This window comes from Acomys russatus, chromosome 4, assembly GCF_903995435.1.
Source record: "Acomys russatus chromosome 4, mAcoRus1.1, whole genome shotgun sequence".
Taxonomy (NCBI): Eukaryota; Metazoa; Chordata; class Mammalia; order Rodentia; family Muridae; genus Acomys; species Acomys russatus.
Window position 1 is genome coordinate 31,857,471 of NC_067140.1, and position 26,502 is coordinate 31,883,972.

The 26,502-nt window shown below is 45.4% G+C and overlaps 1 protein-coding gene across 1 annotated transcript in view; it reads right to left on the bottom strand.

The window, feature by feature from the left end:
• Positions 1-26,502, bottom strand: part of Ext2 (exostosin glycosyltransferase 2) — a 128,114-nt gene that overhangs the window by 35,424 nt on the left and 66,188 nt on the right. Inside the window, exons 9-10 of the mRNA XM_051144201.1 lie at positions 8,923-9,112; positions 257-423 (exon numbers count right to left, since the gene is read on the bottom strand). Of these exons, the coding sequence (XP_051000158.1) occupies positions 257-423; positions 8,923-9,112 (357 nt within the window). The remainder of the gene's footprint in view (positions 1-256; positions 424-8,922; positions 9,113-26,502) is intronic.

Here is a 26,502-nt window from a genome sequence, read left to right on the forward strand (position 1 = left end):
TTCACTGTGTTCACCTCCACCCGAGCTCTCACTTTCCCTCTCAGGCCACAGGTCTGATTGTGGATAAGCATGCCCTTAAGGGAGGGGGAGCAGAGTGGGAAGGACAGTTCTCAACACAGGCTACAGTTGTCATCTTCCCGAGGACTTAAAAGTTAATTTTACAGCCCACTCTCAGGCATATGATGAGCAGTTTAGCAATCACAGCTCTAGAGAACGAAATGCTTAGGCTTTCCAGGAACTGCTGAGAGAGCCTCACCTCATAACCAAACTGCAGCTCGTCAGAGGTCAGCATGATGATGTCATCATCGATGGCCAGGACAGCCTCTGTCTCAATTTCATCGTAAGGGAAGAACCGATTGCTCAGCTTGTTTTCTGCAGTCCTCACAACTTTCAGGGGAACACGGATTTTGGGCCAGAGAGATTCTGGAAGAAGAATAAAAGGAGGTCTTTACCATTCACCCAGCTCTGTGAGGAGCCAGAGCATCCTGTCCTTTCACAGCCAGGAATAGGCAGGTTCCACCAGGGACTCTCATGTGCAGAGGTACCAGCTAGGCAAGGAAAGGTTCTCTCCAATGCACTACCTTCTACAAACCTTTATAGCACTACCAATTCTCAATTGGCTCCTACTCCCAACTGGGGACACAAGGACAGAAAGTCCAGATCCTGAGTCTCCAGACATTGGCTTTCCGATCTGAACTTTACCCTCCTGGCAGACACGCTGCAAAGTGTTTTTCTACCAATGCACACAGCTCAAAAGTGGCCTGAAGATCTGCTAGGAAAATCAGCTCCTGCCTGAGGATGCCTGCATCCTCTGTTCAACCATGGCTACCCCATGGGTGGAACTTACCTGAAGAAGCACACAGCACACAGCCTTGGCTAGGTGTTGCCTTCCTAACTTTACACTTCACCCTCTCTCCTTGACTCACCAGATTTGGTTTCTCAGCATGACCAATTTATAGAGCATGTATCAGATTTCTAGGTCGCATTATGTGGGATTTCCTAGTGCACTGAAAAACAACAACCCGTGACTCTCCTTGTGCCACCCCCACTTGACTGTGAAATGACTGGAGCCATTCAGCCATGGGCTCATAGTTTTAGAATCTGCACTGAGCGAAGCATGAAGCCAGTGCTTGGTCGGTCAGCATGGTACCGATGTCCACAGCCCCTAGGTTCTTCACATAACATTTGTTAAGACCAGGAAAGCCAAGCATGCTGCTTCCCCCGAAGTCTGCCATGCAATCCTGGGAAGAGCCAGCCTCAGCTGCTCCTAAAGTCCCAGGGAAAAGCCGGTCTGCCCAGGGGCTGAGTACCTAACCTCAGCAGAACATGAGGAAGAGAACGATATGAACAACATAACACATTGCTGGGGTGCCCCCAGGGCTCTCAGAAAGGGCCCATGTAATAGAGAGGCCCAGTGGTTAAGGAAGATGCTTCTAATTGTAAATAAGCCTGTGTCACAGGGCAGAAAGTGGCCAACTCAAAAATAAGTGTGCTTTACAAATGCGGTGAGCCCAAAGAAATGATCTTTGGATCACTGCCTTCTAAAGGGTGACAGCAGTTTATCCTGTTTTTATTTGTGGCACATTATCAATAAGCATGTGGCAGGTAAATGTGCAGGCATGTAAATGGGAGTTTTGCATTTTCTGTGAATTTTTTTAAAGCCTCTTGGTTTTCTTGTGTATTTAGTGTACATGTATGCATGTGCACATATCACACTGCGTGTATGGGACCCAAGAACTGAACTGGCTATCTGGTGTGAGTATACATACTTTGCCCCACTGAGCCATCTTGTCAGCCCCCTGTGAGATATTAAGGAAGTCCCTTCTCAGGAGGTAGCAGAGTGGGGGACTTCATTGCTCAGTAGGCACAAGTGAGATCTCTCAGAGATGTGGCATCATCCAATATACCTGATGCCCTTCGATGGGTCAGAAACTACTGTAAGCATTGTTTACACAATCCTGAGTAGAGAAGAAACTTGTCCAGCAGGACCAGGAAAAACACAATAAAGCTAGTATTTAAGTCTGTTGAGTAACAAAGACCAAATATGACCTGTGCCATAATCCACTGCAGTGTGAGAATTCTATTTCTCTAAACCTGGGATAAATCCCTGAAGGGCCAAAAGCCACTTGATTCTTGCTTGCATCAGAGTCCCTACCTAGGACAAATAAAACCCCTGTCCTATAGCTATTAAATCTCGGAGCCTTATAAAAACCCAATAAACAACTATAACAAAGAAGGTGATGTGGCCTTAGCTACCAGACCAAAAGGTTCTCAAACTTTTTAGCTTCAAAACTGTCTTATAGTCTTACAAGTATCAAGAATCCCCAAGGAGTTTAATTTACATGGAATATACTAACATGTACATATTTATACAAACACATACTTACAAATATAAATCACTATTCACTGTGCTATAAACTAAAACAGGAAACTGTAAAATACATGCACACATGCCACTAGCTGGCAGAGTGGTGATGTCATCTCATGTAGGCTGTGAAGAACTCTGCCATTCACTGTGAGAAAGGAGGGATGGGAAAGGGAGAGAATGACTGAACACTACTGGGAAAGTAATTTCACCCTCTCAACTCCCCGAAGACCCCAGGGATGCTCAGGGTGCCTAACTCACACACCGAGAATGGCTGTGCTAGATGCCTGTTCACATTTGGGTACCACACTATGCAACAGGAACAATACATCTCACCAGAGTTTTGGAGTCTGGAGGACAACGCAAGTATCTGGATCCAGGATTCGTAGAGCACACTTAAGAAACAATGTGTCACTTAGCTTTCTGTCTCACAGATTCAGATCCAGTGTTGCTACCTAGTCTGGAACAGCAGGACCAGGTCCCTGTGGACACATTTCCTCTGGCCATTGGCGTGATATCACGCTCCATCAGGAGAAGGCACCAGAGGCTGGCATGGCAGGAAGGGAGCCTTGCTAGTCCTGGTGTGCTTCTTTGGCTTCTTGCTCCTGTAGTAGACTACAAGTGGGCAGCAAGTATGAGTCTCGCGCGCACAGCGTCCCTCAGCTTCTGGGGATGCCCAGCCAAGGAGTGGCTCCAAGCAGGTTTCATTAGAGCGCTGGCCACTTTTCCAGCAAGTTCAGTATCAATGACTGGCAGCTTCCTGTTGAATGCTGGGGGTGTTCTGATGTCACCATAGTCGGTGACACCTCAGTATGCTTCATCAGTCAGTGGGCCACAGCTTTAACTGTCCTCAAACTCAGTCTCAGACCCAGCTGGGATTGAGCCTCCCATGTTCACCCACTATAGCTTTTTTTTTTTTTTTTTTTTTTTTTTTTGGCAGTGGGGCTGGATGACTGAATGGATGGATTTAGCAGAACAGAGCCCGGCACACGGCAGGCATTCACTCAGGGTTAGTTACACTTCCCCTTGGAAGTCTCAGCTTATTAAGAAGCCAGAGCGTTTTTCTGAGCCCTCATTAGTGGAGGCAAGATGGTGTATTTTAGATCTAACACACCACACTGACTGTCCAGTGCCGGGCACAGCTCAGGCTCCCTGTGTCTACTTTTCAGTTTGTTCTTTGAGACAGGGTCTGACCGTGGAGCCAAAGCTGGTCTCAAACTTGTGATGCTCCTGCCTCAGCCGCTTGAGTGCTAGGATCACGCTCTTGGATCACTGTGCCCACTTAGGTAGGGAACACCCCTGCACAGAACAGCAAACACCTCACAGCATAATGAAACTGAAGATGTGGAACTTTAGCCCTATTAATTCCGCAAGGCAACAAACAGCTCCATTTTCCCCTCTGTACAGGAAAGCGGCTAGCTGCTCCACTTAAGTGGAAACATGCCTCGCCTCTGCACTGGCTGGGATCTGGACTTTCACTTGGGGAGTGTGTACAGCTTGTTCGCCCCACAGGCATTTCCACATTCTTCACCTATATATATCCAAAGACTCACTGGAGACGATGTCCATAAAGAGCTAAGTTGCCCCTGTAAAGTCTTTGATGGGGAAATTTTAGGGAGTGATGAAAGCCAAGGAGGATGATATGGAGTACAGATGGAGGCCCAGGATGAGTCACGGCTTTTAACACTCACAGTCACTTTCCCCAGCTCTAGGTGGAATCTGGGCAGCCAGATGGTATATGGGCATTGCTATCCCAGGGCACAGCTGAAGAGAATTCTGCCTTCTCTTCAGTTATGCTGAAGAAGGGCAGAACTAGCCTCAGGCTTTGGTGCTTCTGTTTAGGCTGCAAAAACATTAGGACAGGTAGAAGCTGGAGGTGGTGGGGGTGGAGGTGGGGGTAAGGGAAGGGAGTTGGGAAAAGGGGGTAGGGGGATGGGGGAAGGAGGGAGGAAAGGAATGGAGCCTTGGGCCACACAGGAGAGGGGACAGTGCTTCAAAAACAGCTCACTTGTCTGTCTTTGAGTCTCTGACTTAGACCTAGCTCTTCTACATAATCCCAGGCTGGAGAACTGAAAAAGTCAGGCCAGACTGGCAAGGTCAGTGCAAAGTGCACAGGCTTCAGATGCAATGACCCAGCTCACCACCATCTCTGCTATATGCAGCTTTGTGATTTAGGCAAATTACCAATCTGACCTTCCTCATAGGCTGCCATGAGAAGCTGGAGAGGACATGAGTGACACATTTAGCACACTCCCCACTCCTAGGACATGAGTGACATCAGGTAACAGGACTCAAAAGTCCCATGGCACTTCCTCTTCACAGTCCTGTGAAGTGACTCTCTGCTGATAACTGGAAGGTCAGACAGACGGATGTGGAGATGACCCCGCTGAAGCAGCAGGACAGTGTCAGAGCCAGAAATCCCCAGGTCCAGTCCATGGCTCAGCCTGCACCAGGGTCTCCTTTTCTTATTCCTTCAAAGTCTAAATGGAACAGCATACCCTTGGAATGTAGTAGCTAATCTAGTGACTGTGGCAGGCAGGAGAGAAATGTCACCTTCTACTAATACAATGTAACTGGAAGAGCAGGATTTATGGGGGAAAAACCCCAAATGTATGAAAACCAAAGGGTGGAGCCAGGTGCTCTGGGAAGTCCACAGAATGAGCTCTACTACAGCCTAAAATAGTGTCAGGGGTTCTGTAAGTATACTGACAGGTTTTGCCTACACTAAGCATCAAGAGAGGTAGAAGCCAATGGAATGTCTCTGCAATGTGGCAAAGGAAGGCAGTGTTAGGCTTGCCTAAAGCCGACCCTGAACCAGCCACTGCAGAAGGGCTCTTTTGTCTAGTAGTTCCCTAAGACCGGATATACCGAGTCCTGGAGCTGAGCTCAATTAAGGGAGCTACTGTCCCTCTTCCCTGTTATTCCTTTTGAGTCAGCCATCCTAGCATGCACAGCTAGACCCACCAAGGACCGTAATAGTCACAGTATGAACCAGCGGCAACTCCTCATGCTAATTCAAAACTGAAAATGATTAACAATTGAATTTCTGAGAATTATGTTGGAATTTTGATGGGAATTGCGTTGAATCTATAGATTGAATTTGGTAGTATGGAGGCCCCTATAGATTTCTATGTTTGAATTCGTGGTCCTTCATTGGTAGAACTGTTTGGTAGAACTAGTGTTCATGGTACTGAAAGGTACTCGCACACTAGGAGAAAGATAATCATTAATATCACCCAGCTACAAACCCTACAATGCACAATAGTGACCTGCCTGCAAGATATACTGGCACAACAGGGGCACAAATGTTATGGAAGTAACCAACCACTTTCTAATGGTATTTAAGGCCCACTCCATGAGATGGAATCTATACCTGACATCGCTAAGGTAGCGAAGAACCTGAGAATAGGTTAAGTCATAGGCCTGGGGGGAAAACTCTATACTATTGTTCTGCTAAAGAAACACAGCAATAAAATGACATGCTGCTGTGCCATAGATCAGTGAGTGCCTCACTTAGCCCTCACCAGAGAAGCTTCTTCCTGCAGCAAAAGGTAATGAATACAGAGACTGAGAACTGGACAATTAAGACTTTGGAGCACTCAGTCCCCAATGGGATGTCTTCATCAAAGCCCTTCCCTGGAGGCTCAGGGATCTATGTGAAAGAGGAGGCAGGAAGACTTTTAAGTACCAGAGGTGACGGACGACTCCAAGGAGACAGCTTTCCTGATTGATGCACACTTGAGCAGACTATGATGCATGCACAAAGCCTACACAGGCTCAAGCCAGACGGGATCCTAGCACTGAGAGGAGTAAGTGAGCATGGGCTCCCATTCCTAACAATGAAACTATCTGTAATTGATACCTAGTGGCAAAGGAAAAACTAGTTTTCTCCAATGGAGTCTCACTAGGTATATCAACTACACTCAGCGAAGGCCCCATGCACAGGAGTAGCCGCCCAACGCAAAATGAACTCAATGGCTTTTTTTTTTAGGTCTTTTGTCTCATTTTATTTTATTTGGGCATTTTTTTTTTTTTAAATCTTCTTAGCCTTTTGCTTTTTTATCTTGACTTCTGCTTTTTTGGGTCTGTGTGTGTGCTTCTTGTGTTTTTTGTTATTTATTTTTTGTTAGAGAGAAAGAGAGAGAGAGAGAACCATAAATTTGCAAGGGTAGGGAGGTAGAGAGGAAATGAGAGGAACTGGGGAAAGAGAAAAACATGATCAAAACATATTGTATAATAATTTTTTTTTTTTTTTTTTAGTTGTCAAACAAACAAAATCCCTACAGATTGATTTATACCTGGCTAAGGTATGCAGTAGAGCTGGGGAAAGGAAGGTAGGGTCTCTTTCTTTTGATACACTTCAAAAACGATGTGATGAACCTTCACTGGAAATTTCTATTGCCTAGCCTAGCTACTTACTTAAACTTTAAACCCAGCATTTTAGTCTTAGCTGTAACCCAAAGTTCAAAGTATTTGGTTGGATTGGAAAATGAAAAAAAAAAAAATCGGGAAGGAGTAGATTGCCGCCTTTGCTAATCCACCCAGCAGCAGACATGCTAACCACAATATTTATCTTAACAAAAGTAGAAAAAGTGAAAAACATCACTTTCACCTCTAATATTCCAGGCCTTATGCTTGTCTGCTTCATTTTTAAATACATAGATGAAAAATCTGATGCCTGCACTGACACAAAGACCACAGCTGACAGCCCCACTTAGCAACTGAACAAACACCCCACAGGAGATTAGATGCGGCCATGTTCTCCCTGAACAGCCACATGGTCAAAGCTGGGGCCCTAACCTAAAACTACCCACAAAAAAACCCAGCCAGCCCAGCTGACCCACACCACAGCCTAGGCCTCATCAAGGTCTTTCCTCAGAGCCAAAGTACTAAAAACACTGAACTAAACTCATGGTCATAATATTAACCACTATATTTTAGTAAGGTCTACCAAAATTAACAGGGCTGCCCTCCTAAATGCAGGGCTCTGCTCAGCCTTTCATCTCCCCATGCAGAGGCTGGAAACACACACAGCCTCTCCTTTCATACCTGCCCTCAGAAAATGACTCAGACCCACAGCTCATCAAAGTAGCTTCCAGGAGAAACCTCTTTGGTAGGCTTTATGTTCTGTTTTGTTTTTGACTGACAGATGACAACTATATGTGCTTATGGGACATGCAGAAAGATCCCAGAAGTCACCAGCATCTCTATCACCCGCCAGGTGAGTTTGTATTTGGCCTTGTGGTCAGGACTGAAGGATGGTGGCCATCCTCTAAGACAGTAACCTTAGAGTCAGGAGCAAACTCATGTCCATGAATGCAGAGTAAAAGGGGCCTCTTCCACACACATGCCATGGTGACACACACACACACACACACACACACACACACACACACACACACGCGCGCGCGCGCGCGCGGAGTTTTCCTCACACCTCTATATCTGTGTTGTGCCACACGTGTACCTACATAAACATAACACAGGCAATAAATAAAGTTAAAAAAATTAAAAATATCCTCAAATTGTGACTCCTCTACTCTAAAAAGAGAACATATGACTCTTATAGGGAATAAAAATGACACAAACTACTTTAAAAAATGTGTCAGGAGACACTAAGGAATTTTCTCCAGCAAATTCTGAATTGACTCTCAGTGCGAGAAATAAGGCTGTCTTCAGCTTGGGCTCCAGATCTACCACTGGTGGTTCCAGGACTGGCTGCCTTCAGTGCAACCAGTTAAAGGCGACCAGCCATTAAAAGCACAGATACTACTGTCAGGCAATAAACTAGACCTTATCGGTGACAGCGGTGCACATTACAAACTTCAAACCCATTCCTTGCTCTAATCCATCAGAAACTTCCTGGCTTTAATAGGCTCTAAATGGCAGGAGCTTTGAAGTCCAGGGATTAGGGTCAGTAATACACAGGCCAAACGAGAAGCTAAATGCAGGTGGGACGAACTCTTATGTGTCCTGAATTAAAAACAAATCCAATTAATCAAACAGGCCTCAACCCTAGCTGCTGCAGCAGATGACAGGGTGGCCAAGGCAGGGGACAAAGTGATGGAGCAACCAGCCAGCCCCTGTGAGAATCCCTTTTAGGCCGCAAGGCTACAAGAGCTGGGGGCTGACCTCCAAATCAGAACAGGGGCTATCTTTTGTTTTGTTTTGTTTTGTTGAAGGAGGACTCAATCTCAGAAGAGAGATAAGGGAACAGAAAACTAATGCCCTTTAAACTGAGTTTTCATGTAAACAAATCGGCTGGGATGGCAGAGGGAAGCTGAGACCTGTTTTCCCAAGGCCGACAGCCTTTGATCCCCTTGAGTCCTAAGCTCTCAAACACTTGTGGCTCCGAGTATACCAGGGCTCAGAGTTCACTAGGCCACCCTAGAACATTACTGGTGAGTTGACTCGGAAGAGCAAGGTCACACTGCCTCAGCCTGGCAGTGTTGTTGGTAGAAGACAGAAGTGTGTGCCTACCCCCAAGTCAGTGCACCTAAGGGTGCAGAAAAGCCCCAAAAGGGCCTCTTCCAAGTACTGTACCTCTTTATTCTTCTTACCTTCTGGGGGATTTTTATTCTGATTATTCCAGACCACAAGCAGCTTGGACAGACTGGGCACCTTGGACACCTCGGTGATGACTCGGAAGAGGCTCTCCACACGGTCGTAGGTGAGGACGATGGCGGTGAAGCCTTGTGACTGTGGTGGGATCAGCGGGAGGAAGAGAGGGTTGCTCACACTAGCCCACTTCTGCAAGAGGACAGGAGGGTGTGGGTTAGAGAAGTAGCTGCAGCAGGTTGGTGGCTTTGCCTAACATCAGCAAGAGTTGAGCCACTGTTCTAAGTGTCCCCTCCTCATCATCTGACACCACTGAAAAGGGCCATTTAAAACACAAATCTACCTCATTTCCTCCTCACACCACTTAGGTGGCAGTTGGTGACTATAAAAGTATGTGACTCCATGATGGCAGGGAGATGAAGGAAGAGCTGAGAGGTGGAGAGGCCTGGAGAAGGCCACGGGGCAGTGGTGGGGATGCCCACCCACACCTGCCAGGAGTGGAGCCTGTGAGGGGGATCCCAGAGCTCAGGGAGGGGCTCAAGGAGGAGGGAGGACAGCACTGAGAGCAGAGGACCGGTTAGGGAGCTATGTCAGGAAGCAAGACTCCAGCTCACAACCCCTCCCTTTCTCCCACTCAGCCAGGTTGATTCTCTGTGGAAGTGGGATCTCCAGACAGGAACACAGGCACCGGAGGCCAAGTCAGGATAAGACTGACAGTGAGTGGGGAGCCCCGCAGCTGGCTTCCCTACTCCTGTCCCCAGCCATGTGCCTGTCTTGGCACCTCCAGCTCCCAGTGAGGCCCTCAGGCAGTACTCGGGTCCACAAAGACCTTCTGATCAGCTTTTAGCGTCTCACTCTTAATCATGAACAGATTCTAGAATCACAGACAGTTCAAGAGCATCTTTAGCAGAAGCGGCACAAACCAAAGAAACTGACAAAGCTCAGAGCAGACAATGGGCACACAGAACCAAGTTAAAACAACAAATGGCGTTCCCAGGGAGAGAAGATATTTTAAAATATCTATCAAAGATTGGAAAGAACTCTTACATGTTAAAAACCACAAAAGACTTGTGTGTGTGTGTGTGTGTGTGTGTGTGTGTTTTAAGGATGAGGTTTATAAGCTAAAAGATAGTAAAATATTCCAAGCCAGTGAAGGAAAAAAAAAAAAAAAAAAAAAAAAGAGGAAAATAGGACAGAAAACAGAAAACAAAACAACACACACACACACAAAAAAAAATTAAACCCACAGAATATGAACAAATGAACCTACCAAAGAAATGAAGCATGGCCTCGGTACATGAAGGGAGAGGAGGGGCTTCAGACTGCACGAGACCAAGAAAGAGCAAACACAGGGGCATTTAAAATAGAGAAAGAAACAAAACAGGAAGAGAAAACAGTGAAACAAGCCATCATTTGCACAGGGGAGACCAGGGACACTCTCAGCAAAAGTGAATCTGGGGTTGCGAACATGAATTTGCTGGACAAGTCTCAATATCTCTCTGTAAATTAACAATTTGGTCAAAATAAACCTTTGTAAGTAAAAGGAAAAAAGTAATAAAAGAAATGCAATCTTTTACCTACTATTGGAATGTTAAATTATTTATTATCTATTTATTTATTTAGGTTTTCTTGAGACAAAGCTTCTCTGTGTAATAGCCCTCGCTGTCCTGGACTCTTTTTAGACCAGGCTGGCCTCAAACGCACAGAGATCTTCCTGCCTCTGCCTCCTGCGTGCTGTGAGATTAAAGGCGTGCGTACACTCACAATGTAAGTGAAAATTGTTCTGTGCTAATGACAGATAGGAAACTATTGTTCAATTGATCTGACATATTTTCAGAGCTTCCTTGGGACAGAATTCCTGTTTTCTACAACCCACCCATTTCAAGCATACAGCAGGGCCTGGGAAAATGGCTCAATAATAGGAAGGGTGTTTGTTGAGCAAGCACGAAGACATCCCTAGAACCTAAGTAAAAATGCCAGCCATAGCCACAAGCACCTATGACCCCAGTGCTGTGGGGAATTGAGACTGAAGAATTCCTAGGGCTTCTCAGGTACCCAGGCTAGCTCAAGAGGAGAGCCCAGGCTCAGTGAGACACCCTGTCTCAGGGCACAAGGCAGAGTGGAGATCAAGATCTACGCCCGATGTCCTCTGCTGGCTTCTGTATGTGAAAATAGGTACGTGCACTCTATCCTCCCTCCCAACACACATACACACACAGAATACAATGGTTCTTGTACACTATCTTATTTTTTTTTAAAAAACTGTGATAAAATATATGTACCATTTCCCATCTAAGTGACTTGTAAGTACAATCAGTATCATTAACTAGACCCACAAGTGGATGTTAGCAAGTCAACAGCCCAGAACAGCAGTTTCCATGAGGAGGAGAATGTAGAAAGTCCCATCTGTCATTCTGGCTGCTCTACACTTCCCTGTAACCCTTTAGTCTCTGGATTCCCATGGTACCCTATCAATCTCATCTATGCCACTGATAGACACCCATCACCACACATGTGATAACAGCTGTCTGCCAGATGTGACAGTGGGGGCTAGGAAATGTACACAAACACATGGAGTACACATGAAGACTCAGGGAGTCTGAATGGGATTCCTGCAGCCCTAATATGACCAGGATATTAAAGCCTAGGTGGCCAGAAGTGACCATCATTAGAATTCATAGCTGAGAGAGCCAGGACATCACATTGACCCTGAGCTGCAGTCTGAGGATAGTGGCTGGATTTTAGTATCCATACCCTAGAATCTTGCCACCTTCCTAGGAATCCTTTGTGTCTTCTGCTTCAAGACTCATTCTTCATCTTGTTCTGACTTCTGTGGAACTGAAAAGTCTGCAGGTGACCTTAGCCTTAAATCACAAGCACTCCTCCGGGAGCATTCAGGTGCTCTCTGCCATTACCACCCCAATCTACATGCCCAGAAATGATGTGCCTTACCCTTGGAAGAACACCATTTAAAGAGAAGAGCTGTTTAGACCAGCTAATGTGTGGGACTAGGCAAGACTCGGTGAGCGGCCCCTGAGTGCCATGCACAGGGTTTCATATGCATTAGCTCCTTTGAGACTCAGCCTCTAAGATAGGGTTGTTCTCATCACAGGTGATGGGAGTTCAAGGAGATCTAACCTGTGCGTGACAGAGCCTAAGCAGCTCAAGTGACGTACTTGGGAATGCCAGCCTCTCCCTTTTTCTTTTACCTACGCTCTTGGCTGGGTGGAGCTCCAGAAAGTGGAGGGGAAGGGGATGCCAGCGTTTGATATATCCATCTCTTCACTGAGACATGAGTCCTACAGATTCTTGATCCTTATGATCAATTTTGGGCCAACAAGCAAGAATCTACCCTCAAGAACTGTGACCACAGAAAGTACATACAAAAACACAGCATGCGCACAACCCTGAGACAAAGCGGGCACATAAATTTGCAAAGGTAAATATCCCACAGACGCAGAAGGAAAAACGATTAAAACAACAAAACAAGGCCTGTGCTGTGGGAGGAGGGAGGAGAATGCCAACACGCTTGGACGCCTGGGCAGCAGGGACAGGAAAAGGTCCAGAGACACCCTAAGCCAGCTTCAGAGGGTGGACACCCTGGAATCTAACCCGAGGCACCCTCTGATTTCAAGGTGCTGCCAGGAGAAGAGGCTGTCTCTGGTAAGATGGCAGATTTCCTCCCGGGTACCCTTAGAAAGTGGGTGGTCAGGGAAGGGAAGAAGGGAAGAAGCAGTTTGCTGGGAAGAACTGTCATTTCCCATACTACTGGCCTGCATCCCGAGCAGGGCTGGAGCACTGGGGAAGGCAGCACATGGGGGGCAGATGGAAAGGAGCTTAAGGGACTGAAACCTCGCCAGCCCTTTCCTGGAACTCCAGAGGCCGAGATGAGCACAGGAGGCACATGTGAGCTACAGATCCATCAGTCAGACACCATTCTACTGTGGACACGCTGCCAGGGCTCCGTCAAGCGACTCCCAGGGTGAGTCAGCGCATTTGGAGCAAGCTAGGCAGTCATGAGGCTTTGATCTGAGTCCGGTTTCTCCTTCTTAGTAGCTGTGCAACTTGGGCAAAGTACTTCACGTCTCCTGTGCCTCAGTTTCTCTCTTATATCCCGTGGCATTGCTGCTACCGTTCCAGGGGGTGCTACTTGGTACAAAGGTGGGCAATGTAGGGTCCTGGGGATCTACGGACACTGGGGAAGTGGAGCCGATGACTGAGCTTATGTAGCTGTTTTCTACATGTCTCAAAAGTGGGGCTCCCTAGGCAATCTCAGGTCTCTCAGCACACTAGTTGTCTGTGAAGCCCCGCCTCCCCTCCAGCTTCACCAGCATTCCCCAATGTCCTGGTTTACCTGAACTCTACCTCTGCTATTTTTATTTCCATGAGTTGCTCTTTCCCTTCGGGGCATCTGTTCTAACCACACTGAAGGCTCTGTGAGGGCAGGAGACATAACATCCAGTACCTGGGCAGTGCCTGCTGCTACTCAAGGCTGGAGAACAGAAGACTTACATATGACCACCCAGGCCCTGCTCCATTTGTCCTCTATGTAAAGACAGGAAACCTGAGTTTTGAAACAGTTTCCCACTTTGTTAATTATCCTAGAAGTGCTCCCCAAGAATCTCACCATGTTCAGAAGTGTAGGATTTTATTGCAATATTTAACTAAAGGGGAGGCCTTGCCATTGATTGGCTTTATGACAGGAAAACATATTTCTGTCATCAGTCATTTCCTCATCTTTAAGAACAGGGCCATGGCAGTCAGTACCTATTTCCCTGTGGAGTGATGGTTAAATAAGATTGTGTGCAAACACTTAGGATAGAATACACGGCTATTAGTTTAAAGCAAACACAAAATATACCCTGCTCCTCCCACTGTGCGTCTGTGTCCAACACAATGCATTGGCAATGCAGAGACCATTCCTACCAGTGTTGTTTCAGGAACACATTTGTTCTGTCTACATTTCATAATCATAACCTCAAGCCTAGATCAGTGTTCAAGATGCAAAGACGAACCCATCCCTCACTCTCAGAACAGTGAGGTAAAGTAGGTAGGGAAGGCAACAGAGTAGAGTGGTAAATTACAATGCCAAACAGCAGGCAGGACAATGGGGTGCCAAACAAGATTCCACAGGAGCCAGGAGAAATACAACAGCACCCCCTACCCTGGGGAGGCAAGCTGCAGAAGGCAGAATCAGGCAAGAGCAGCCAACTGAGCAGCTCCTGCAGAGAGTTCAGCAGACAGGGGAATTCCTCAGGGCAACACATCAGAAAGGCTGAAGCCATAGCCTGAGAAGCCTCGACTAACAGGCCTTTTCTGTTCTAGGACCGGTTTGTTTGTTTCTTTTGAAGCTCTCTTCTCCTGAGTAGTGCTTTACTGATGAGTGAACATGGATACCCTTACAGTTCATGGGTTGCAATGGGTTTTTGAACCAAGCACCAGCCCCTCCTTAAACACAATCCCATTTGGCTGCAGAGCTCAGCAGCAGGGTGGAGCAAAGGTAGCTTTTAATTGGGGCACATGCCTTCACAGAAGCTCCGTGCCACTGGAGTAAGGTCAACAAACCAAGTCCAGAGAAATATCCCAGTGGAGAGGGACATTTAAAAAAAAAAAAAGGCATTTAGTCACCTCTGAAATATCTTTTAGGACTGACCCCTGCTGGCTGGTCACAGAGAGTGTCTACAGTCTGGGACCTCTTGACCCCACTTTCTGCAGGAAATCAGGCAAATTTAAACCTCCATAATTTACTCAAGACTCTGGCTTCTGCCAGGAAAAAGCAAACAATGATGGCAATTAACCTTGGTGCCTGATTAAGTCTCCACTATGGCAAGATGTGCCTAGCAGTGGGCACAGGAAAGAAGGCAAAGCCATCCATGAGTTAGGATGGTAGGTACCAAGGCAATCCATACCCATCATCACAGGAAACCGCTCACTCAAAGACATTAGGAGGTAGATGAAAAAGTGTGATATTTTTAAACAAATCACTGGCTTTGCCCAAAACACCTAGCTCTTTCCTCACCCATATTCCCACTCTGCTTGCCTCACCCGTACGATGGTATTTGCTATGGAAGTTCCATAACCTTTTACTGTTAAACTGCAGTCTCACAAAAGCAGTTCATAAAAGCCATGGCGACTGTGCAGTCACAGTGCCAGCTATAGGGAAGGAAGTGCTTGTGGGCTCCCTCTGGCAGACTCAGGTTTCAGGATGCCTTGCAAAAGAGGCCTGAGGAGACCTAGCTCAAAGTCAAGGGCAATCAAATGGCTTCTCCTTCAAAAGACTAAGACTCAGGTGACCAGATACACATGGAGGAAGGTGTTCCTGTCCCTCTGCCCCCCTATCCTAGAGTTCTTAGAAGCGGAGATTATAGCCTGAAGCCATCCTGGCCACTGTTGCTGTGCAAAAACAAAACAGCCTTTGCCAGCTATTCTGAAAAGGTCTTGCTGGGTTGACTTGGGGACTGTAAGAGTAAGGGAAGGGAAAGCCACGTTTCATGAGTAATTACAGGCCTCCATCAACCTGACCAACCCCAATACTAGCACAGAAGATGGCAAGGACCACTGGAAACCCAATTCCCATTGCTCACCACGTCAGAGACGCTTTATGTCCCTCTGAATAACTTCACGCAGAAACAAGAGACTTGGACAGGCATTTGAGTCAGCCTGTATTTGATGTAAACAGAGGTACTTTCCTGAGCGAAAAGTGAGATGTCAGAGATGAGGGGAAGACGGGGCCAGCTATTCCACAGAAGCCTGGAGCCCCTGTAATGAGCAGCCTTACCTATGCCTACCTTGATAGAAAGGGCAGACTTGTTGTTTTGAAGTTATCAACCCTTACCTCAATGTGGTTTCAATTATGAATTACCAGACTAACATGGGGGGGAGAAAGCTTTGATTTATTCTTTTTTGCTCCAATTATGCATGATGTGTTCCCGCAGAAGACTTTGAAAAGTATTTCATCATGCTTCTTATCCTGCACTGGTCAAAGGGCAACAGCGACAGGGGTTAACCCTTTCCTTCCCCACCCAGGTTCAAAGAGACTACGGGTGGATGTGGGCCAAGGCCTCCAGAGCAAAGAAAGCTATGAGAGGGTTAAGAGTTCATATCATGTTACCCACTCACACAAGGGTGGTGTCCCCTGTCCAAAATGGTGAGATGATATTTATGTTAATGGTTACTGGGAGATATGAAAGGGGCAATCAGTAATGTGGCCCATGCTGCCTTAACCATTAAACCTCTACAGCCCTCACTACCCACGGCTTTCTTCCTGGCCAAGCTGAGGGGCCCAAGTGTGTCTCCAAGCAAGAGTTCTTAGTTTACAGAGGAAAGATTTGAAGACAAATCTGGAGTCGACCGGCTGCCACCCAATAATACTTGTTGCTCTGAAAAACAAGAATAATGCCAAAGGCCAAATTTCACATGAAACAGACACATGGGAGATAAAGATCAAAGGCCAGAAGACAGACACAACTGTCAACTACAACGAACAATGGCTGCCCGTCTATAGTCCCATCTCCAGGCATTTCTTCATATGCTTCTTTCTGGCATGGTGGGGAGGGATGTTTCTGACCTTTCCATCTGAAGACACAGAGCCACAGTGATGAGGGTAAATTCAAACACATCTCTGTTCTCTAAGTGTATGGGGTCTTCTTTGAAGACCAGGCTTGGTATGGCCTCCTAGCCATGCATGTATTTGGATTAATTTGCTTTGTGGTTCATTGGTCTTCCTAGGTCTGAGCCCTGGCGCCATATAACAGTTCTGCAAACTCTTGGCCACCATCCTTTCTGAAAAAGCCTCTTTCTCTTCTATGTCTCTTTTCCAGCAGCTCCTAGTGGGTGCACCATGTTGGCTGTCCACCTCTGTTCTCCACATTACTTCACAGTTTCCACCGCAGTCTCTTTGGGCTCTGTTCTAGCCATTCCTTTGGATCTAATGCTCTAGTCTACACTGGAAGTCTCACAGATAGGTTTCTAATGCTCTTACTCAGGCTTCACGATTTTGTGGTTTCTGACAGGGGCTGGGGGCGCTACTCACTTCTCTTCAAACTTCCTTGAAAGGATTGAGACCCAGACAAAAGATAAATTCCTCAAGACAGGGTCTGAGTTCCAGGGCCATGCTCTGGACTAGCTTATTTGGACTAGCCTCGTGGTATGACTTTGGCCCATGACCTACACAGGGTAGGATGGTTTGTGAGCACAGCTCTTAGCACTGGGCCAATGTAGGCAGGTCACTAGACACAGCTCTCCATGTCTTGGTGTGGATGGGTCACAGATGACAAGTTGTGCTCTCCACCCCCCATTGCACACAGTGATTGGGTTGAACCTTCGGATCACTAAAGATTATGGATTTCCATAGTGAACACTTGCTATGCACCACCCATCCTCCCAGGGCACCAAGGGCCAATCTGTTCTGGAGCTCAGTTTCCTTTCATGTCAGCTCAGCAACAGGTTAAAACTGATCCATAATACTTATCTGGTGGTTTAGTTACTCAGTAGGGAGAAATCTTTCTACATTTACACGGTCAAGTTAGTCATGCACCACCATGTTCCTTGTTTAATTTGAGGGCCAACTTCGTGTGTAAGATGAAAATAATTCTCATGAAAATTTGGCAGTAATTCTAATAGTTGAAATGATGGAAACAGAGAATTTCCACACAGGACACGCCCTTTACTTCTTCACTCCTCTGTTTCCTCACCCAAAAAGTAATGTGGTTCATCAGTATGGTGGATTATGGTGAGGTACTATGGATCACACCCAGGGCATCATGTACGCTAGGCAGGCACTCCACCACTGAACTGTACCGCAGCCCAGGAGGAAGGTCCTGAAATAAATATGTCTCAGTTCCTTCACCTGAAAGAGCCGAATGAACAGAGTGCTGCTGTTGCGGGTAAAAGGACTACACAATAGAAATATTTAAGACAGTCATCTGGGTACAAAGAATGTCCCTCTGTAAATTCCAATTTTCCTCTACAGAGTTCCATCCAATTCGAAATTCATGTTTCCATATGATAAAGCACTGCACAGCCTGACCTCTGTATCTGTGGTTCTTGTGTACAAAGATTCAACAAAGTATGGATTGAAAACACTTGAGAGGAACACTAAATCTGTAAGAAAAGTGTAGAGACTTTCCTTTCTTGCTCTTATTCCCTGAGCAATAAAGTAAAACTGATGTTTCAAAGCATTTATACTGACTCAGGTATTATGAGCAACCTAGAGATTATTTGTCTATAAGGGAACGAGCACAGATTGTGTGCAAGTACACTGTTTTACACTAGAAGCTTAATCGTCAGTGGACTTTGGTATCCATGGGGATCCTGGCACCAATCCCCTACAGATGCTGAGGGTCAGCTGCATCAGTGGCTGTAACAGTAACAACTTTTTAAAAGTACTGTGCCATTTACACAATTCTTCATTGTAAATTATACCTGTGATTTTCATAATCATCTTACTTAAGAATCACCCTCAAGGATTCCCACTTTACAAATAAAGATGATGAATTTCAAAGAGGTAAGAAACCTACACAAGGCCACTCAATGCTCTTGAACTCAGATTTGATTCCAAAATGTCCTTTCCTTTGAAGGTTCAGGCACTAATAAGCAATCAGGAATTAACCGATCCGCTGCAGCCATTATCATCCCTAAGCCCAGACCTACAGCTGATCAAACTGTGGCAGAGGGAGAGTCCCTTGGCCACCTCAAGTCACTCAGATCATGAGCAGTAAAGGAGGATTAGATGCACAGTTCAGAAATGTCTGGGTCACACTTAGCTTACTGAAAGCTCAGGGGTTAAACCCACCTGACTGCCTCTTGAAAAATTCCTGCTATTATCTGAAGCTTAGCCACTTCAGTCTTTTCTCTATATAGTCCCGAATTTTGCATCTGGCCAGATGCCCACCCTTCGTTTATAGTGCCAAACTACTGTCAAGAAGAGCAGGAAGGGTGGCCGCTGATTGCTTTTCAGGTAGTAGAGGAAAAAGTTGACATTTCATCTTCCTATTGCTTGGAAAAGAAGGCAATCATTTATAAGAACCCTCATCTGGCTGTGGCCTCCATCAGTGGGATGGACAGAAGCCAGTGAAATGGCTCAACATAAGCCATATTAAAAGAATTTGGAATGAGTGAAGAGAGGATTCCAGATGTTGATACTTTCAATAATTCATGAGTTATAACAGTCTGCAAGCAATAAATTTCACTACATATATCTATGATATGACTGCTTAAGATATTGGCAAAAATAACAACCATTGATTTTATTGGTTTACAATTTGATATATTAAAAATAACAATTCCATCGTTTGACAGGGATAGTACACAAGATTTGTAAAAATAGTACTTGTGTAGTGTTTTTAGAACAAAGACTTACACACAATCATCAGCTCTCGACTTCATGAGGATGCTGACAACATCTGAAAGAAAGACCTCCATGAAAAAAAATCTCATAATTTACTTGATACTAACAAACAAGGCTCACACGCAGCCCAAAGACAGATATGAGACTACTAAGGCTCTACTTCTCATGACAAGGTAGGCGAATGCACAATCTCACCTAACTGTCTCACGTCTGAACAATTGCAGCAGTTTGAAAGAACACACACGTAGACTCATGTGCTGGCAGCCCACTGGCTCTATCAGTGAGGCTGGCTGTGAGGGGGGAAGATGGCACAGGCGCTCTTGGATCGATTGAAGTACAGCTCACAACATTGGAGCTCAAAGCGTCACCACAGTTATGACCAAGAAAACCAGAGGATTTTTTTGTGTTTTTGTTTTTGTTTTTGTTTTTGTTTTTTTATGGCTGTGAGCTAACAAGAGCGGGGCACGTGGGGAGAGCTGGTAAGGTGGAAGGAAAAGCCTCCGCAGCACAACCATTTCCTAATTCTCTGGAATTTTGCTAAGACATATGTTTTGTCTACTGCGTTTTCCTCCGTTTCTTCTTGGGTGGGTATGTGCATGGGGGGCGGGGGGTGAGAAGGCAGGAACCCACAAAAAGAACATGAAAGGAAACAATGGTGGATATGGGTCTGATGAATTTGTGGAAGCTGAAATACATGGGGGTCTTCTTTTCAAAAATCCTCTTGCTGTAAAACACAGAAATGTAGAAGAAAATACAACAAAACTCATTTTCAACCTGCAGCTGAGGCCACAGGAAAAAGGAAATCCCTGAGGCCAAGAACAAAGTGGAAACTCAAGGGGAATGGGAGACACCGGGGCTGGGGCAGAGCAGCACCCAGGAAAGCACAGGCTATGGCTGTGCACAGTGGCAGCCAGCATCAGTGGCTCTGAGGCCAGAGGGGGAGGGAGTGGGAAGGCAGACTTACACTTAAAGCCCATGTGATCAGTGAAGGAAGAGGAGCAGGAAAAGGCACCCACAAGAGACACAAGCAATAGAACGGCATTCTTCTTTCTGGACCCGGACTTAGGGTGGTGACAGAGGTTCCCCTTTAATGGAAGGTAGCCTTCATGCAGGTTTGGGCTTATCAGAGTCTATGTGAAGGTATGGCTACTCCAGCTGAGGGGCTGAGGCAGGGCAGTGATTCATCTCTATGCACCTCTAGAGCACTTGAAGAAGCATTAGCTCATTGACTAGTAAGCAGACAATAAAGAAATAAATGAATGAAATGGAGTGAACAAGTCCCCTGGAAAGACTCTCTTTGCTCAAGTTGCAACAATCTCCACAAAATGCAAAACAAAACAAAATCCTCACTGAAGATGAACTCATGCTCCAAAATTATAAAGCCTCTAAGGAAACACACAACCAAAGCAACAGACAGTTAACCAATGACAAGATGAGACCTCACAAGGAATTCTGAAAACTGGAGAAGCAGAGACTGTAAAGCACATGTCTCGGATTCTTAAAGACATAAGAGAAACTAAAGGGAGTCAGGTGGGCTCAGAGTTCAAGGCTGGCCTACGATATACAGTGAGATCCTGTCTTAAACATAAAAACAGAAGGGCTGGATAAAACACGCTGCCATCACAGCTGAAGAAAATGTGGAACGGCTGTAAAACATATTATCCAACACAGAGCCCTAAAATGTGGAAAACCCGAGAAACAATAAAACTAAGAAACAGAAGATAAAGGCAGAGGGGGAAAAAGTCACGTGAACAACAGGATTCCAGAAGGGATGGGGAGTGAGAAATAAAGGTGACTAACGTTCATAGCATAGATGAATGGAAATTTTCCAAAATAACTAGCGACAGGGTGCTCAGGTTGAGGAAGAAAATGAAGCCCCAGAAACAGGGACCCGCTGTCAGTCCGCTCAGGCAGCAATCCACATGGCATTCAAATTAGAGGGTGCAAATTTGAAAAGTAAAAGGATATTTACAGTTTGGAAAGCCACTACTTCCTGCATATGACACATAAGAAGGCACTGGAAAAGCCTGGAAGAAACCTGTGATTCAAGCCATCATCACAACAGGATAGACTGATGCTGTGTCCTCGGACGCGACAAGAACACACAAAAGTGCATAACTTGGATCCAACCAGGCAGAAGCATCAGATACTTCAAACCCAAAGATGTCTTAGGAATCCTCCTTCTCACTCCAAATAAGGCCCCTGCTAGTCTCTTGCAGCTTGCTTCTATTCTGTACACGGCAGCTTTGCTTTTGAATAAAGCTCCCCACTGCTTTGCAGAAGAAGAAGAGGGGTGTATGTCTTACTTATGACAAGTTCTCTTCAAAATGTTAAAAAATATCACCCTACGAGACAAAGAATAGCTGAGAGATTGCTCTAGACCTCAGGCGTGCAAGTGACGCAAGGCAGGATCTGGAAGTTCCTTTGCTATGATGGATGCTGTCAGGATAACAAAGTCTGAGTATTCCTCTGACAGTGAGATAGGTCTATATGAGAAATACTCAAGAGAAAAGGTGCATGGTACCTGTCGAAAATAGCTGTCCTCAGCCCGTGGGTTGAAACATCTTTGGCGGTTGAATAACCCTTTCACAGGGGTATCATATCAGACATCCTGCTTATCTGATATTTATATTACAAATCATAGCAGTAGCAAAATTACAGTTATGAAGTAGCATTGAAAATAATTATATGATTGGGGGGGGGGGAGGACACCACAACATGAAGAACTGTAGTAAAGGTCACAGCATTAGGAAGGTTGAGAACCATTGTAGAAGGTTCAGGAATATACCTATATATGTACACATGGAAAAATGTAACTATTATAAAATATTAACAGTAGAGGAATCTGGGTAAGGAGTATATAAAAATCACTGCTTTTTAAAAATTTGATTCTAAACTATATCAAAATAATAGTGCTAGGGATACAGGTCAGGGGTATACCATCTACCGAGCACAGACAGGGCTTGGGTTCAAACCACAGCTTCAGAAAAACAAAGAAAAAAAAGAAATAGAATTTTTAGCCAAGTGTGGAGGCATACACCTACAGTCCCAGAGCTCATTGGTCTGAGACAAAAACAATACTTATGTCTAAGCGTCCAAGACCAACCTGGGCAATAGTGAGTCTCAAAAACCAAAAATAATGAACAAAGAAAAGTCAGACTAATACTGAATGATATAGAAAAGCAAAATCAATCAATCAATCAATCAATCAAACACTTCTCAAGAGTGGTGACAAGAAGACTCAGAGACATTGGAGCTCTGGAGGCATTCAATAAGAGCAGCTGGCCAAAGAGCCCATAAACCTAAGGCATAGAAAGGCCAGCCCAGAGCCAGGCTTTGCAGAGGATAGTTTATTCCATGGGGCCAACAAACCTGAGTCCAGACTCACAGTCCCCAAAACCAGGAGGTACGTTGTGATGGCAGTTCCTGGTTGTCAACATGAGTACATCTGGAATGAACTACAATCCAGAAGTGCAGGGCACCCCTGTGAGAGTTTCTACTTGGTTTGAAGTAGGTGAACCTTCTTCTAGTCTGGGCCTTTGAGGTAGGAAGACACACCTGTAATAAAGGCCACACCTTCTGCTGGAAGTCTACATAAGATGGGAGAAGGAAGCTTTTGCTCTTCCTGCTTGCCTTTGCTTTGCTAGCGCATCCATTCCTTTACTGGCACTGGAGCCTAGGTCTTCAGGATTCTAGCATATAAAGACCAGCTGAGGCATCCAGCCTTGTGAGACTGAGTAGCTACCCGGGGGATGGGGGGTGGGGAGAAGGAGGACAGGAGATTAAGAGAGAGAGAGATTCATTCCATAAGGCCCATGACTCTAGAGAACCCTGACTAACACACAGGGTAAGGTACCATCTACAAAATGAAGAAGGACCATTTCCTTCTCTTACTCAGCTTCCAAATGCTTGCTGCCCACATTTACTCATCCCTTCTCTGGCTCTCACCCTGTGGCACAAAGATGACTCCGCAGAGCAATAAACCAGTCTAAGAGAAATAACCATTAACACCAACATTTGGGCAAATGCTTGGGTCCCCATCTTCTGATCTGTGTGCAGCCAGCCCATTGGCAAAGCCCACCTAAGCCCAGAGCTTTCAGTCGGCTTTCTGTGCCTCATTCATGAGAGCTGATGCTACGACTGGCCAGGTATTTAAAGAAAGCATTCACTATAAAAGAGCAAATAAAAAGTTAGAAAAGAAATAAAGAGTAAGTAATGTAAGTAAATAAAACTACAAACAATATCTTTTGGAGATGGGAAATAATGGGTCCTTAAAATAAAAACTGATATATAAAAGATGAGTTTGGAATAAAATTTTGTTTGTTTTTTGTTTGGTTTTTAATCAAAAGAAAAGTTAAAATATAAAGGAAGAATATGTCACAGAAATGAGAACAGAAAGATCAGGCCCAGCAAGAAAAAAAGCAGGGCTAAGCCACACATTCACCACCTAGGTGGCATACACTGCAGAAAGGAAGGGCAGAAGAAGAAAATAATAAAAGACAAACAAGAAGAAAATGCCTCTGCACTGAAAGGCATGGATTTCCAGCTTGTCAGCAGTGTCAGCAAAAACACTCATGCAAGGGCACATTATCCTAAAATTTTAGAACACAGAAAGTGCCAAGAGAGTGAGTGTGTGTGTGTGTGTGTGTGTGTGTGTGTGTGTGTGTGTGTGTGTACAATTAAACATTAATAGCCAAGAACTGAAATGTTTCTCTTTCAGGGATTACGTGGAAAGACCGAGAGACAACAGAGCAATGATTTCAGAGCTCTGAGTAAAATCGGCCTCCTCAATAGTTCTCAGTGCAACCACTCATCACATGGGAAATAAGCACATTTCAGACTGAGCGTTAGCTCCCTCTCTCTCAGGCACTGTGCAAGGCAGCTCTTTGGAAGGTAGAAAACAGAAAAGGGAAGATGTTAGGCCCTAGAACAGGAGAATTGCAGAATGGCAGAGGGTCAGGGTAACAGCTATATAGAGACCCAAAGAGGAAGCAGGGCTTAGAAACCAGAGCCCAGAAGCCTGGACTTTACCTGAGCTAACTATTTTACTATCTTAACCAGAGTGGTTAGTGAAAACCATTTGCAATAGAAATGGTTTGCAATGAAGCAAAGTAGAAAGAAAAAAGTAGCTATTAACTCCCTAGAAAACAAGGACTCTTAGTACTGTTCGGACAGAGCCTCAATTATGCATAAAGTAAACACCATCTTAATGACAAGTGCTGGTCAGATGCACAAACAAAACAAAAGAAACAAATACCCAACAATAACAACAACAAACAAAACAAAAACAAAAAATAAAAACCCACACACTCAGGGGAAACAGAGAGAATGAGAGAAAAAGCACCAATTTGGACAAAGTGCAAAAATGTCTCTTAGTGAGAAAGTTTTAAATTCCACTATGAGCATTTTGTATGGAAGCGGGATGGCAGCCAGAGGGGAGTGGGAGGAGTTTAAGGCAGCTGCCCCCCCCCCCCCCCCCCCCCGAACAGGCGCCAGCTTTTATGTGACTATTTAAATGCACGTGTGAAACAATGCTATTTTTTAAAGGATAAAATGAATAAATATTGCAGAGAGAGAAAGGAGGGGCTGGGATAAAAATCAAGTGTCAAACTCTAGCCTGAGCAATGTGGCCATTTTTTTCTAATCTGCAACTATAATGACTTGGCGATGAGAAAAATCTCATTCGAATTTTACTTTGGAGACTCTTTAAACTGTCCTGGGATTGCTGTGGCCGAGCTGGAGGAAGCCTGGCCGTGGCCCCTGAAGGCTAGGGGATCTGCCGTGCTAACTGGCCCAGAGCAGCATTGCCAGGACAGCCTGAGTGTTCTCAGTCCATCTGCTGCCAAAACATTACTCTACTTACTGCCTTCTCACATGCTGTGTGCTGTCAAGAGGCAGCAGGTTTGATTCAAGAATGCTAGGGCCCTCAGAGCAGAGCACAAGTTAAGGATAGAGGCAGCACCAAATCCACAGTAGCAGCGAGTAGGGAACTCACCCTGTGTCCCCCTTGGGAGTGCCATGCAGATGTCTGCTGCACAGCTTAAGAGCCTGTCTACTGTAATAAATTTGATTGACAGGTTATGATATCAGCTACACCCCCAAGCTTGCCCCTTTGTATTCCTTTTGTATTCTCTGGATTCAAATCTGGCCTGGGGCCTAGGCCTTCCTATCTTCTGTCTGACCGAAACTGGCCAAGCTCCTTAGTTCTTGCATATTTCCATCTGTAGACTGAAGTCCGCCTTTCTAGTCCCTGACTGCTGACAGCCTGAGACTTTTGGCTTTTCCCTGCAGCTCTTCACAGAGAAGTCTAGAATTTAAGGTAGTTACTAGACAACTTGTGCAAATGTTGCCCAATTCACAGTAAGTTTCTAAAACAATATAACTAAAAAACTTACTTAAAATGCAAACTAAATCTCTGAATTCCATAATATTTTTATCTTATCTAGGCAGTAGGAGGTAAAGGGTCCTAGAATCAGCTAAGAAGTCCCCCTGGGTGAAAGAAGCAGCCCTCAAATTTCAGAGGAACATTCCACAATGCGGACACTGAAGGATGAGTGCCAAGTTGAACAGGACAATTTGTTAAATGGGTGTCTTTCCCACTTGAGAGTTCTGGTCACGATTCTGGCCAGCCTTCCTGGGCTTCAGAGTGATTTCTGCTTGTTCATATTGACAACTGAGTGATCTTTCCAGAACCAGAGCCATCTGGACTGCTGAGTGTAAGCAGCCTTCAGCCGTACGTGAGGCAGAGACGACACAGCCTCAGCAGCCTCTGGGTATGTCTAATCCAAACCCTGTAGGTCAGTGAAGGGACGAGGTGAAGAGAGAAGAGCCTTCTCCAGTCAGTGAGGTAGGCTGTGGAAAGTAAGTCAAACTCCACATCAAACCATGGTCCTTAGGTCAGCAGCATCATACATTAGAGCTAAGGCCTGGGAACCTGCTAGAAACGTGAATTCTATGCACCCACCCTAACCAAACTGGATCTTGGGGTAGATGGGCAGGACTCCATATTCAAGTACCCAACATTTGTCCAACTGAGCCCATGGTTGGTACCTACCAACTAGGAGCTCTCATGTTGTATCTCAGAGTGTAGACAGTCCCTTGCTCTTTCCATTTCCAAAACCTGGATTTTGTCACAGGCTGCATAAAATACACAATCCTTATGTGACCAGTTGACTGTAGGTAAGTCATCCCCTTAGCTGGCTTTCACTGGAACAAGCTTTTATTTTTCTATCTT